Source organism: Camelina sativa, chromosome 17, assembly GCF_000633955.1.
Source record: "Camelina sativa cultivar DH55 chromosome 17, Cs, whole genome shotgun sequence".
NCBI classification, from domain to species: domain Eukaryota; kingdom Viridiplantae; phylum Streptophyta; class Magnoliopsida; order Brassicales; family Brassicaceae; genus Camelina; species Camelina sativa.
Genome location: NC_025701.1, coordinates 9,753,603 through 9,765,472, shown reverse-complemented (window position 1 = coordinate 9,765,472; position 11,870 = coordinate 9,753,603). Strand labels below are relative to the sequence as shown.

General features: G+C 34.4%; 3 protein-coding genes across 5 annotated transcripts in view; 1 reads left to right on the top strand and 2 right to left on the bottom strand.

The window, feature by feature from the left end:
* Positions 4,614–6,615, top strand: LOC104756450 (cyclin-dependent kinase B2-2). Of its 2 annotated transcripts, none has more exons than XM_010479047.2 (8): positions 4,614–4,978; positions 5,126–5,294; positions 5,384–5,445; positions 5,553–5,664; positions 5,773–5,866; positions 5,950–6,019; positions 6,107–6,245; positions 6,350–6,615. In XM_010479047.2, the coding sequence occupies exons 1-8, from the start codon at positions 4,731–4,733 to the stop codon at positions 6,443–6,445; spliced, it is 990 nt and encodes a 329-aa protein (XP_010477349.1). In that variant the 5' UTR covers positions 4,614–4,730; the 3' UTR covers positions 6,446–6,615. The 2 variants fall into 2 exon arrangements, with proteins under 2 accessions (XP_010477349.1, XP_010477350.1); XM_010479048.2 differs by having other exon boundaries at positions 4,616–4,978; positions 5,153–5,294.
* LOC104756449 (protein PIN-LIKES 1-like) lies at positions 7,246–8,650 on the bottom strand. Its single transcript, XM_019238882.1, has 7 exons — positions 8,493–8,650; positions 8,315–8,394; positions 8,092–8,216; positions 7,875–7,996; positions 7,640–7,774; positions 7,455–7,547; positions 7,246–7,386 (listed from the first exon to the last, which is right to left on the bottom strand). The coding sequence occupies exons 1-7, from the start codon at positions 8,625–8,627 to the stop codon at positions 7,246–7,248; spliced, it is 831 nt and encodes a 276-aa protein (XP_019094427.1). The 5' UTR covers positions 8,628–8,650.
* The window catches only part of LOC104756448 (DEAD-box ATP-dependent RNA helicase 42), a 5,870-nt gene continuing 3,405 nt past the window's right edge, over positions 9,406–11,870 (bottom strand). Inside the window, exons 3-5 of one of the 2 annotated variants that reach the window (XM_019239489.1) lie at positions 10,421–11,749; positions 9,970–10,287; positions 9,406–9,852 (exon numbers count right to left, since the gene is read on the bottom strand). In XM_019239489.1, the coding sequence (XP_019095034.1) occupies positions 10,422–11,749 (1,328 nt within the window). In that variant the 3' untranslated portion in view covers positions 9,406–9,852; positions 9,970–10,287; position 10,421. Of the gene's footprint in view, positions 9,853–9,969; positions 10,288–10,420; positions 11,837–11,870 lie in introns of both variants that reach the window. The other variant, XM_010479046.1, reaches the window with a different exon arrangement.

The following is an 11,870-nucleotide window of genomic DNA, read 5'->3' as shown; positions in this document are numbered from 1 at the left end:
CATATTCATAATCTTAAACATTTTGGGGGTCGGTCAGGTGAGGAAGATAGTGAAACCAGGATGTTCTCAAGACGTATTGAAGGCAGCACTGAGTGTGATGGCTTCGGTGACTGATGTTCTTACGACTATTTCTTCAACTGGTGGTCAATAGTTTGATTAAAACGTACGTAAGAGTCAAAAACTCTTATATTCAATTCTCTCATGAGCTTTGCATAAACACTTTCTAATCCCACACGTCGTGTTTGTTGTTCTCGTCTTTTTGTTTTCTTTCTTTTGAGATGTAATAACTTTTGTTTTTATTTTTTAAGTTGTTGAGTTTGGAAAGAGATGAAGAGGTTTTGGATTATAGAGGCGCTTTTCCACAATATCAATCAAGCCTTACTATATCTAATAATAACTTTACTATTACTAAGTTTTTTTTTTTAAATGATAATTTGGCATGCATGCTTGAACACAAAATGATTAAAAAAATCATTAAATTTAAGAACCGAATTCAGTATAATAGTTATGTACAGGGGCGGGCATTTACTAACGAATTCATGAATGGTGTAATCAATGAAATTCTTATTTAATTTTAATTTTAAGGTATGATACTAAGAAAAATATTTCATATGATTCAGAAAAGCTAGCCAACTTCTACAACATAATTTTTAAAAGAACTCCTTGGTAAAAGCATCGTATGTACACTTCATGTACATAAAGAACAAGAAACAAAAAAGTCTAAGAAAAATTAAGCCAAAGAATTTGATCAATACGGGGATCTAAACCGTACCATCAGAAAAATTAAAGCTCGTAATGCCGATTGAAACACGGTCGAAGAAAACGATACTTGGCCAAGAACCGTTTTTTATTTTTACCTCCCTAGTTACTCTATTTTACTGAATCCCTTCCCCAAATTATATTTTGCTATAAATTACTCATCTGCTATCTATTTTTACAATTACTCATAGTTGTGTTTAATTAAAATATATTGCATAAACATTATCTAATAATTTTGAATAATCATATGATCGAGAATCTTGTAATCTTAAATAGTCATTGTACAAGAATGAATGATATATATTAATAAACGTAGAGGGTGCCATGGTGGTGGTCTAAATAATTTATAAATAATAAAAACAAAAAAATATTTCTAAGAAAAATGAAAAATAATAAAATATATATATAATTATTTTTTAAAGAAAAACCCTTAAGCATTTAAAAAAAAAAAAAGAGATAGCAAGACTATTATATCAATATTTCCATCTCACACGTTTTTTTTTCTTAAAGCATTAGTGTGTGGGTGTGATGCTCCGGTTTTGAATTTTGAACTATAACTAGGATTTCATCCGCGGTACACCGCAGACCAAAATTATAAATTATTGTATTTTAAATAATAATTTTTTAATTTATTTAGTTTTCAAAATTCTCAATTAATTAACTTTTGTCTAATTAATTTAATTTTTTTAGAATTTTTTTTATTCTTACGTTTTATAGAGTTTACTAGATAAGGCCTGCATTATTATGCAGGTAAAAATTAAAAAAAAATATTGAGGATAATTAAGTAGTAATATAAATGTTTTTAGATTTTATCTTGTAACATTTTAATATTGAATATGAACCTCTCATATTTCATTTTAATACCCTCTCAGTTTTATTATATAAGAGTTTTAAGGCTTTTTTACTTTTATAATATTTTCTCAAATTTCTATGTACAATTTTTATTAATATAACAATTTATGACTTTTGAACTATGAAGTATATTTAAATATATACCATCATAATAAACTATATTTTAAGTTTAATTACACATTTCATCTTAATGCATAGAACTAAATATTTTATATCAAACACAATTGATACATCATATCAAATCTATATCTTAGTAAGAATTGAAAATACAAATAAAAATTAACAAAATATAAATCGCAAAAAAACTGAATCAACATTATTTAAGATATACTTGTTATGTTGTTATCTCATAAGTACTAATTTTACCTCATGTTATAATCAATTTTAAATGAGTGAAATTTATAAAATAAAAACATATATAAAGATATAGAGACATTCTAATCATATAACTAAAGATTCATTCCTATAAATTATTATTTATTTTCAATTATCTTATGTTTTAACATATGCATTACAAAAATACATGTGTTGAAATTATAAAATTAAACATAAAAAATACTAATATTCTTAAATGATCTTCTTTAAAAATGATACATATTAATATTTGAAAATTTTTTAATCTAAAATAAAATTCATCGTTAGATATTCAGTTTAGTAATCACATTTAACTATCTATTTCATCGTAAAACCATAATTCACTTCTTCATGAATTAGAGTTAAAATTTGATCAATACGGAGATCTAAACCGCACCATGAGAAAACTCAAAGCTTGTAATGCCGATTGAAACACGATTGAAGAAAACGATACTTGGCCAAAGAGCCGTTTTTTATTTTTACCTCCCTAGTTACTCTATTTTACGGGGAGGTATTGGTTTAGGATTTAGAAAATTTTTTAATGACTTTATGTTCTTGCTGATTATTAGAATCATAGAAAATTGAAAGTTAAAAATGAAGGATTCTAAGAGATTGTTTAGTGATATATTATGGTTTTTGTGGTTTTTAACCATGATATAAGGAGTCTTTTAGTGTCTTTTCATTTGTTTCTAGATTGTTTTTGAGTCTTTACAGGTTTTTAGCATGAAAGGAGCAAAATGGAGCAATTTGGATGTTTTGGAGCATAAATCTTGAAGAATCAATTTGGTTTCGGATGAAAGCAGGAGCATCGACCGACACCAAGATAGGAGGCATCGATCGACACTCATCTCTGCCGACTCAAGACCCAAGTTTTGGAAAATTTACAAATCTGCCCCAAAGTTTTCCATATTTGCAACATAAGTCCCTGACGTGTTTTAGGACATATAAATAGTGTTTTTAGGTTTTCCAAACCCTTAAGTTTTATTCTATCAAGTTTTATTTTTCCTGCAACCCTGTGAGATTTTGAGAGCTTTGGAGAGAGAGATCTGAACTGCTTTGAGAAAAGAATTCTTAAACTCCTTCCTTACTCTTTTAATTTCAATTGCTTATTATTCAGAATCATGTTTTGTTCTTCATTGATTATGTCTGAGTAGTTTGCTTGTTAGGTTTAGGGTTTTTCACAGGGATTTTATGAATTATTAGATCTGATTATTTAGGATTCTTTATCTTTCTAGATCTTCATCTTAGGTTGTTCTTCATATTAATCCTTGATTGGCCATCTAGAATTAATACTTTAGGAAAATAAATTGATATGAGAATATAATTGATTTTCCTGATAAAACCTTTTGATGAGCAAAATTATTTCTTGCAAAGAGATTTGATTTAATAATTTTGTGAACAATCTAAACCTGATTTTATTGCTGATTTATTACCTAGAATTTTACAAAGAGATTTGGATTTTCTGGTTTTAAATTTAGATATTATTTGCAGTGAGAACTGATTTAATTTACAAAAGTGTTTAGAGTTCTAGATCTGTTCTTAATTGATTGAATCCTAATTAATTGATTGATTTAATATTTCATAATTTCCTGAGAAATTTCCTAGGCCTAGCTTTTTTTGATTTTCTGAATTTACAACAACTTTTATATTTTGCATTGCTTTTATTTTAATTCAAATTAATCTGTTTAGCATAATTGAAAAACTCTATAATTTATTGTGTAGTCTTGAGTCTCTGTGGAATTCGACCCCTAAGTACTGCATTGATCTCTTAATTTGAGAGAGTAGCTCTAGGGTAAATTTGAGCATATCATTTAGGAAGTTTTTTAAAATCTTGATGATCTGTTTTTTCTAATCTTGTTAAATCTTTCTATTTGATGAAAGAGTTTTCATGACTTTTGTTATGAAGGAAATGATATAAAATCCTAAACCAATAACATAAAATTTGAATTCCTTAACAATCCAAGATTCTTTTGTTTTACTTGAATAACATAAAACTTTTAATGACTTTATAAAACTCTTAATCCAATAACACTAGATTTATCAAGATTTTAGATAACTTTTTACAAATCCACAACCAATAACACTAAATTTTGAAAGAGTTTATAAAAGTCTTGATTGAATAACAACATATTTTACCTAACTTTTAAAGTCATTAAAATTCTTTTTAAATCCTAAACCAATACCTCCCCTTTGATAAATCCCTCCCCAAATTATATTTTGCTATAAATTACTCATCTGCTATCTATTTTTACAATTACTCATAGTTGTGTTTAATTAAAATATATTGCATAACTATTATCTAATGATTTTGAATATTTATATGATCGAGAACCTTCTAACCTTAAATAATCATTGTACAAGAATGAATGATATATATTAATAAACGTAGAGGGTGCCATGATGGTGGTCTAAATAATTTAAAAAATAAAAAAATAAAAAAAAATTATTTCTAAGAAAAATGAAAAAATAATAAAAAAATATCTATATAAATATATTTTTAAGAAAAACCCTTAAGCATTTATACTAAAAAAAAAAAAAAAAAGAGATAGCAAAACTATTATATCGATATTTCCATGTCATGCTCCGGTTTTGAATTTTGAACAATCATATATATAACCGTTGTAAAATTTAGGGAAATAATAATAATAAATATCTCCTTCCTTATTTAAAAGTACCACCATTCTCTCTTCCTCTTCTTCCCCCAAACAAAATTGAAAACAAAATCTGAGAGTTCTTGATATCGATTTTGATTAAGAGAGAGAGAGATGGAGAACAATAACAATGGAGGAGGAGGAGTGAAACCTGCAGTTTCAGCGATGGAAGCTTTCGAGAAGCTAGAGAAAGTAGGCGAAGGTACTTACGGGAAAGTGTACAGAGCGAGAGAGAAAGCAACAGGGATGATCGTTGCTTTGAAGAAGACCCGTCTCCATGAGGATGAAGAAGGCGTTCCTCCCACTACTCTTCGCGAGATCTCTATCTTGCGCATGCTCGCTCGTGATCCCCACATCGTCAGGTACATTTCTCAATTCATTGGGTCTCAATTTCGATTTCTAGGGTTTACTCCCAATTCATTTCTGGACTCTTGTTTCTGTATCAAATGGGTTCTTCAATTGTGATTCGAAATGTTCAAAGGTGAAACCTTTTGTGTGTTTTTTCTTAGTTTGTATCTTCTTCTTCTTCTACCAAGGTTGATGGATGTAAAGCAAGGAATAAACAAAGAAGGGAAAACTGTACTCTACCTTGTTTTCGAGTATGTTGACACTGATCTCAAGAAATTCATTAGAAGCTTTCGTCAAGCTGGGCAGAACATTCCTCAGAACACTGTCAAGGTTTTGATTATTTTTTTGAGCTTCTTCTTGTTCTGTGCGATAATCAAGCCCCTATAAGCTAAAAAGAAACAATTTCCCTTGCATTGCAGAGCTTGATGTACCAGTTATGCAAAGGCATGGCTTTTTGCCATGGTCATGGAGTGTTGCACAGGTACATTATTGTCTTTGTTTTTTTTTTTGAGAGAACAATCAATGCCTTTGAGTAAAACCTATTTGGAGATGGATCACTGATCTTACTTTCTCTTGGTTTTGTTACAGGGATCTTAAGCCTCACAATCTCTTGATGGACCGGAACACAATGACGCTTAAAATAGCCGATCTTGGATTAGCCAGAGCCTTCACTCTCCCAATGAAAAAGTATACACATGAGGTATAATATAAGTCTTTGTTTGATATAACATTAGTCCTGTTTCCATACTAATGTCTTAGTTTGTCTGGGGTTGTAACTAATGATGTTTCTACTCCCAATTTGCAACAGATTCTAACTCTATGGTACAGAGCTCCAGAAGTCCTTCTTGGAGCAACCCATTACTCAACTGCAGTAGATATGTGGTCTGTTGGCTGCATTTTTGGTACTAATTCTTCTCCTTTCATTGGTTTCACTTCCATGTCAATACTGCAGGAACTAACAGTTTTGTTTCTTTGTTATTTGTAGCTGAACTCGTGACCAAGCAAGCAATCTTTGCTGGAGACTCTGAGCTCCAACAGCTTCTCCGTATTTTCAGGCAAGTCTTTGTGTTCTTCTTCACCTTTCTGTAGCACACAGACATGACGTTCGCATACTCACTTGCTTTTTTTCTGTGGAAATTCAGGTTGCTGGGAACACCAAACGAAGAAGTGTGGCCTGGAGTGAGCAAACTCAAGGATTGGCATGAATACCCACAATGGAAACCGTTGAGTCTCTCCACTGCTGTTCCAAACCTCGATGAGGCCGGACTTGATCTCTTATCTGTAAGTCCCCAATGTCTAACACACTTCTCAGATCTTGCCTAACTAAGTAGACAATAACCCCCGGCCCATAGCTAATAGTAATATACGTTTTTCTTTGTGCACAGAAAATGCTGGAGTACGAGCCAGCAAAACGAATCTCAGCAAAGAAGGCTATGGAGCATCCTTACTTCGATGACCTACCTGACAAGTCCTCTCTCTGAGGCTCTTTTATGAACTCTCAGTAGGATATTTTGTTCCATCTTTGTCTTTGCTTGTCTCAAGCATTTTTCTGTTTTCTTAGGATGATTGAAGTTTTAATGTTGATTGGGTCTTTACTCCCAGTTGTATAACCCTCCAACCATTTTAACAATGAAAGAATACATCAATTGCTCTAATATTTCAAAGTAGCTGAGATTTGCAAGTGTATGTGTATGTCAGTATGTGTGTGGGTGTGTGTGTTCAGGCTACAAGCCACATAAAGAATGTTGGCCAGACAGTGAGAGAAACTGAAGCCAAAGCATAAGACCAGAATAGAATCACAGAGCATTCGCTTTCTCCTGACCCAAATAGTTGAGTGATTGTACCTGCCAAAAAGGTCAAGAGAAGTGAGTCTATGAGTAAGACACTATGCGTTTTTCTAGTAACTCTTGAGTCTAAAGAACAAACCAAGATTCATTGCCGGTGGAACGACATACTGAAGCAGAAGAATAAACTGGNCGGTTCAGATGTAACCAAACCAAAGTGGTGAGCTCCTTTTACTATTAAAACACCTAATATTGGCAGTACAACGTAACGCACAACCACCACACCTACTATGACTGACTTTTGCATTCCTGAACCTCTCAGACCTGTGATTATTGAAGAGACCATAGATTTAAGGTTTTGTCATTTGAAAAAAAAGTTTTTACCGCTATAATTCTTGTTTATTTACCTTTGAGAAGGTTTCCTCCTACAACCAGAGTCAGAAGAGGAATAGCACCATCCCTTCAAGAAATTAAGCTACTCAAGTAAGCATTGATTATCACAGACGAGTGAGATTTTTAATATGTTTTGTAGAATACCCCAATAAAGATACTGAGTCCTCAATCACTCTGAGTGGAGCTGTGTTGCCAACTAGTAGCTTCCTTAGTACAGGATTTAACCCAACCGCAAGTGCGACAAGCTGAAGAGAAAGTTGATTAGTTGTATACATACAGATGATAACACTCTTTTTGGTTCAATGAAACAAACCGCTGCAATAGTTGAAGGAGCAAATATTGTTCGTAGATTGATTCTCTCTGCTGCAGAACACACTATTTGCTTGACTTTGCTCCATGTCCCAACCTTGTCACATATACACATGCTCTCAAAAATCAGTAAGTTGAAGCAACAAATACTTGTAAGAATATAAAAGGAAAAGGTCTGACTGAGATCACCTGTTCCCCAACTTCAACTTTGGGAGAAATCAGTGGCATTGTAGATGAGGTACTGTTTATAGCGGTTTCTCCAGCCGGGTCTGCTAGCATCCGCATAAGATTGTATACATAAGTCCATATGTAAATGGCTCCAATCTGATACACATCAAAGAACGTTTTGACTTGTATTGGCATTATTAGTAGGAACATATCTTAAGTAGAAGATAAAGTAACTAAGAAATGGTGACATGCATACCGCCATTGAGAGTGCAATATAACCAAGTCCATATTTCTCACAAGTCTCAGAATCTCCAAAAGGACTTCCCTTTTCATTACATATAGCTGGGATGATGATGAGTGGCATGTTTCCCAAATTCCCTGTTGGATTATACAATTCCATCACTGACTGATTAGATTAGATTCCTAATAAACTCATGAATGAAACAAGTTTAGTAGGATGACTTTAGAGTTACCAGCAGCACAACAACCAACAATGATGCCACGGAGATGCGAAGGAGGTTTAGTGATTTTGATAACAATCCAACCAAGAAACGAACCAATGATGAATGTTAACAACACATTGATTGGCATAAACCACCTGCATGCCCCATCAAAAATTAAAGATTCAAGATTCACATATCATTGTAAGCACTAAGCAGAAAAGTTAAAAATCAGTTCTCTGAATCAAGAACTTACATTTTCACCATGCTTTCGTACGTAATAGTAGAAGCCAAACTGCTTGCAACAAGTGAAGGACTAAACACATAGAAGACTATCTGTTACGTAAAAAAGAAAACAAAACAAGAAACTCAGAAGAGACCTCTCAGAATCGTTTCGATGTTACGTGACGAATAAATAAAAAAGAAAAACTGACGTTGTTGAGATGTTTTCTAGCATCTTGATTGAGAATGTTAACTCGATCCATAGCCAAGTAAAATCCGATTCCTGTTATCATCAGAATCTTCGCAACTGGTATCGACGAGGTTATGAACAGATCCAATAGCCTCATTGTTATCGATCGTCGCTTGTGATCTGATGATACTAAATACCAAAACAAAAATGCTTTTTAACAGAAATCAAATTACGGGAATAGCATTCAAATCGTGTTTTCAAGAGATCGTTTCGTGATTGATGATGATGATAACTTACGGAATTGAAACAATTGGAGAAATCGAAAGGGAATAAAGATCGATCGTGTTCTTCTTCTCTCAAGCTAAGAAACAGAGTATCAAAACGTAAAATCCAAAAGATGTTTAAGAGAGAAGATGAGAAACTTGGGAGTGGTAGTGGTTCTCTCGCACACTTTGCTTTGCATGGCCTCTCTCCGCTTCTCGTTTTATTAGTTAGTTAACTACCACAAAAAGTAATATGAGTATTCCGTTATTTATGATATCAAAATAATCTATAACATTGTGAGTGAAATCAAGTTGTAATTTCTTGAAGTGTTTTTGTTTTTAAGACACCCATGCTATTTCCGTGTTATATAACAAAAATCATAGAAATCCTCACTTAAAACATATAAGCATTAAAAATGATGAGCTACCAACTTCAGTATCATGTATGTTTCGCAAGTTTTTAGTATTTCAGTATATTGAGAATTGTGGTAACAACATTGAAGTAAATATATTAATGATAAAGTACACAAGTGTCGAATAATATTTGCTGATTATATTTCCCACATTCTAGTTTTGCTGTTACAAAGACATTGATAGAGCTGAGTATTGCCGTATCTACGCTTTATACGTTTCATTGATGGGGAAATATTTGATTAAGGTGCGGTCACAAAATGACTTTGGCCAACCCCACAACCTTTCCTTTTAGATCATCATCACATAATACAAAACCTGTGTTACCTATTTCACTGTTTCAAAACCATTATTCTCTTTTAAATTTTGATCTACAAAACAAAAAAAAATCGCACAAGAGTTTTTTACTTGAAAACTATTTTGAACATAGATCCGATACCGAATGCAACATCACCTTTCTACCCTTTACTCAGAAAGCATCCTTCAGCGTTAAGTCACTTGCGACAATCCGAGAAACTATAACTCTCTCTAAGAGCAGTGGTTAAGCAGATATAGAGATACTGAGAGAATTATAGACAAACCATCAAGACACCAAAACTGAACAAGCTTCAAGTCTTACCCATTGGAAAGGTAAAAAAAGCTTTGACCTTGTCTATCAGACACATTACATGTCATCTCTCCAAGAGCTTCATGTTTCACAGATTTCCCCTGCAGGAAAGATGCCAAAATCTGTAAAAGGGGAGACTGATGCAAGAAACAACTGTAGTGCTGTTCGATTCACGGGTAAAGCAAAACACAAAGAACTGCATCATACTAAGATTTTACCGATCCTTTTACAGCCACCACGCGGTAATGCGCATTAGCAAACCCCTCGGGGCCGTTGTACAAACATGACAAAGAAAAAGAGAATAAAATTAAAAGACGAAAGAGTTCCAGGACGAGAAACAACAAGCATTCATTATTCAATAGCAATAAAACTTGATGACCATAACGAAGCAAGGAATGTCACACCAAGTTCAAGACAGTAAAAAAATTTAGCAAAGGTGCAGAGATTGTATTTCACAACACCAACCAATAATACTTGTTTAATAAAACTCTCAGTGATTTGAATCCCTTATAATCACGCACCTCATGGTTGCATTCCTGTTAAAAGAGAGAAACTAAGATCCATAAGTCTGAACTTGAGATTAAAATATGTAAGAAAGAAAGAACACATGCAAGGCTTGTGCATAGCATTTAACCTATATTGTAAATTAGATTAGAATTCTCGACTTACATTATATCACCGAGTATTTGCCGGGTTGTGCTCCGCCAGGAAGTGACATGGCCTGATTTGTAATGTCTTCAAGAACACGCTTGAGTTCAACCTTTGCTGTCTTAACAGATTTTTCAGAAGGCCCTTCAATGAACAAGTAGAGTTTGCGTTCCCCAGGTCCAGGGATTCGTCCTTGCGGATAAAACTGACCTCTAGTGGTAATGGCGGCTCCAGTCCACTCTGATATTGGACCCAAAGTTTCCTTGTGGGTGACCTTCCAGCGAGCATTCTGTGGGAAATCATTGATCTCGAGTTCTGCTTCATAGTGTTCAGGCATTGCATCAGCTTGAATCTTTGCTAGGTTATGCTGCAAATTCATGGCAGCAACCATGGCTGCAGCACGGCCTGCCCCATCACTAGGATGGCCAGAAACATTATTAAGTGGAAGGACACCTGGCACGGCGTGAAGCCCGCCACCATTTGACAGTAACTGATTAGCAGTCACAGGAGCAGTCACGGGAATAGCAGCTCTGGCAGCAGCAGCAATGGCGGCTATCTGAGCAAAAGTAGCCTGCTGCTGTGAAATCTCACCACCACCTGCCTTTCTTACAACATCATTCTCATCTTCTGAGTCAGACTTGTCTTCCTCAAAGCCATACTCCTTCGCTTGTGCTTTCTTTGCTGCTTTCCTAACTTCTTCCTCCTCTTCGTTAAATTTAAAGCCACTACCACCATAGCCAGTTCCATGAGCTTGCTCAATACCCTGTTTCACTTTCGCCATGAAACCATCAGCAATTGCTTTCAGATCAGCAGGCACTGGCTGCTCAGAAAGTTCCAGGGCCTTGACCAAATCTGGTGCATATTTCGCATCATCCTCAGAGATAAATGTCACAGCGCAGCCTTTCCGCCCTGCCCTGCCTGTCCTGCCAACGCGATGTACATAGTCTTCATAGTGGTTCGGTGCATCAAAGTTTACAACCAACTCAAGCTCTTTCACATCTAGACCCCTAGCCGCAACACTTGTGGCAATCAACAAATTACATACATTGCTCTTGAAATCAGATATAGTTGATTCACGATCAGTCTGATCCTTACCGCCGTGAAGAGATAGACACGGATAACCTTGTCTGATCATATCCTTAAACAAGGCATCACACTTTTCCTGCGACTGCACGAAGATCAGAATTTTTCCTTTCTCATACCATTCCCCAAGAAGTTCCAGAAGTCTAAAGAACCTATCACTCTCCGGTCTGACTTCAACTAACTGAGCTATATCTTTATTCACAACACTCCTTCCACCAACCTGAATTTCTACAGGCTTGTTCAAAACTTTACGTGCCAAAGTTTCAACTTGGCGAGGAAAAGTGGCAGAAAAGAGCACAGTTTGACGTTCAGGTCGAATGTTCTGAATAATACGAGTAATTTGGGGCTCAAAACCCATGTCAAACATACGATCAGCTTCATCCATTAC

Coding starts and splice junctions, on each gene's coding strand:
- LOC104756450 (XM_010479047.2), top strand. CDS start 4,731: ATGGAGAACAATAACAATGGAGGAGGAGGAGTGAAACCTGCAGTTTCA. Junction 4,979..5,125: donor CGTGATCCCCACATCGTCAG/GTACATTTCTCA, acceptor GTTTTTTCTTAG/TTTGTATCTTCTTCTTCTTC. Junction 5,446..5,552: donor GGTCATGGAGTGTTGCACAG/GTACATTATTGT, acceptor GTTTTGTTACAG/GGATCTTAAGCCTCACAATC.
- LOC104756449 (XM_019238882.1), bottom strand. CDS start 8,627: ATGAGGCTATTGGATCTGTTCATAACCTCGTCGATACCAGTTGCGAAG. Junction 8,395..8,492: donor CTAGAAAACATCTCAACAAC/GTCAGTTTTTCT, acceptor TTTACGTAACAG/ATAGTCTTCTATGTGTTTAG. Junction 7,548..7,639: donor AAGTTGAAGTTGGGGAACAG/GTGATCTCAGTC, acceptor ATATGTGACAAG/GTTGGGACATGGAGCAAAGT.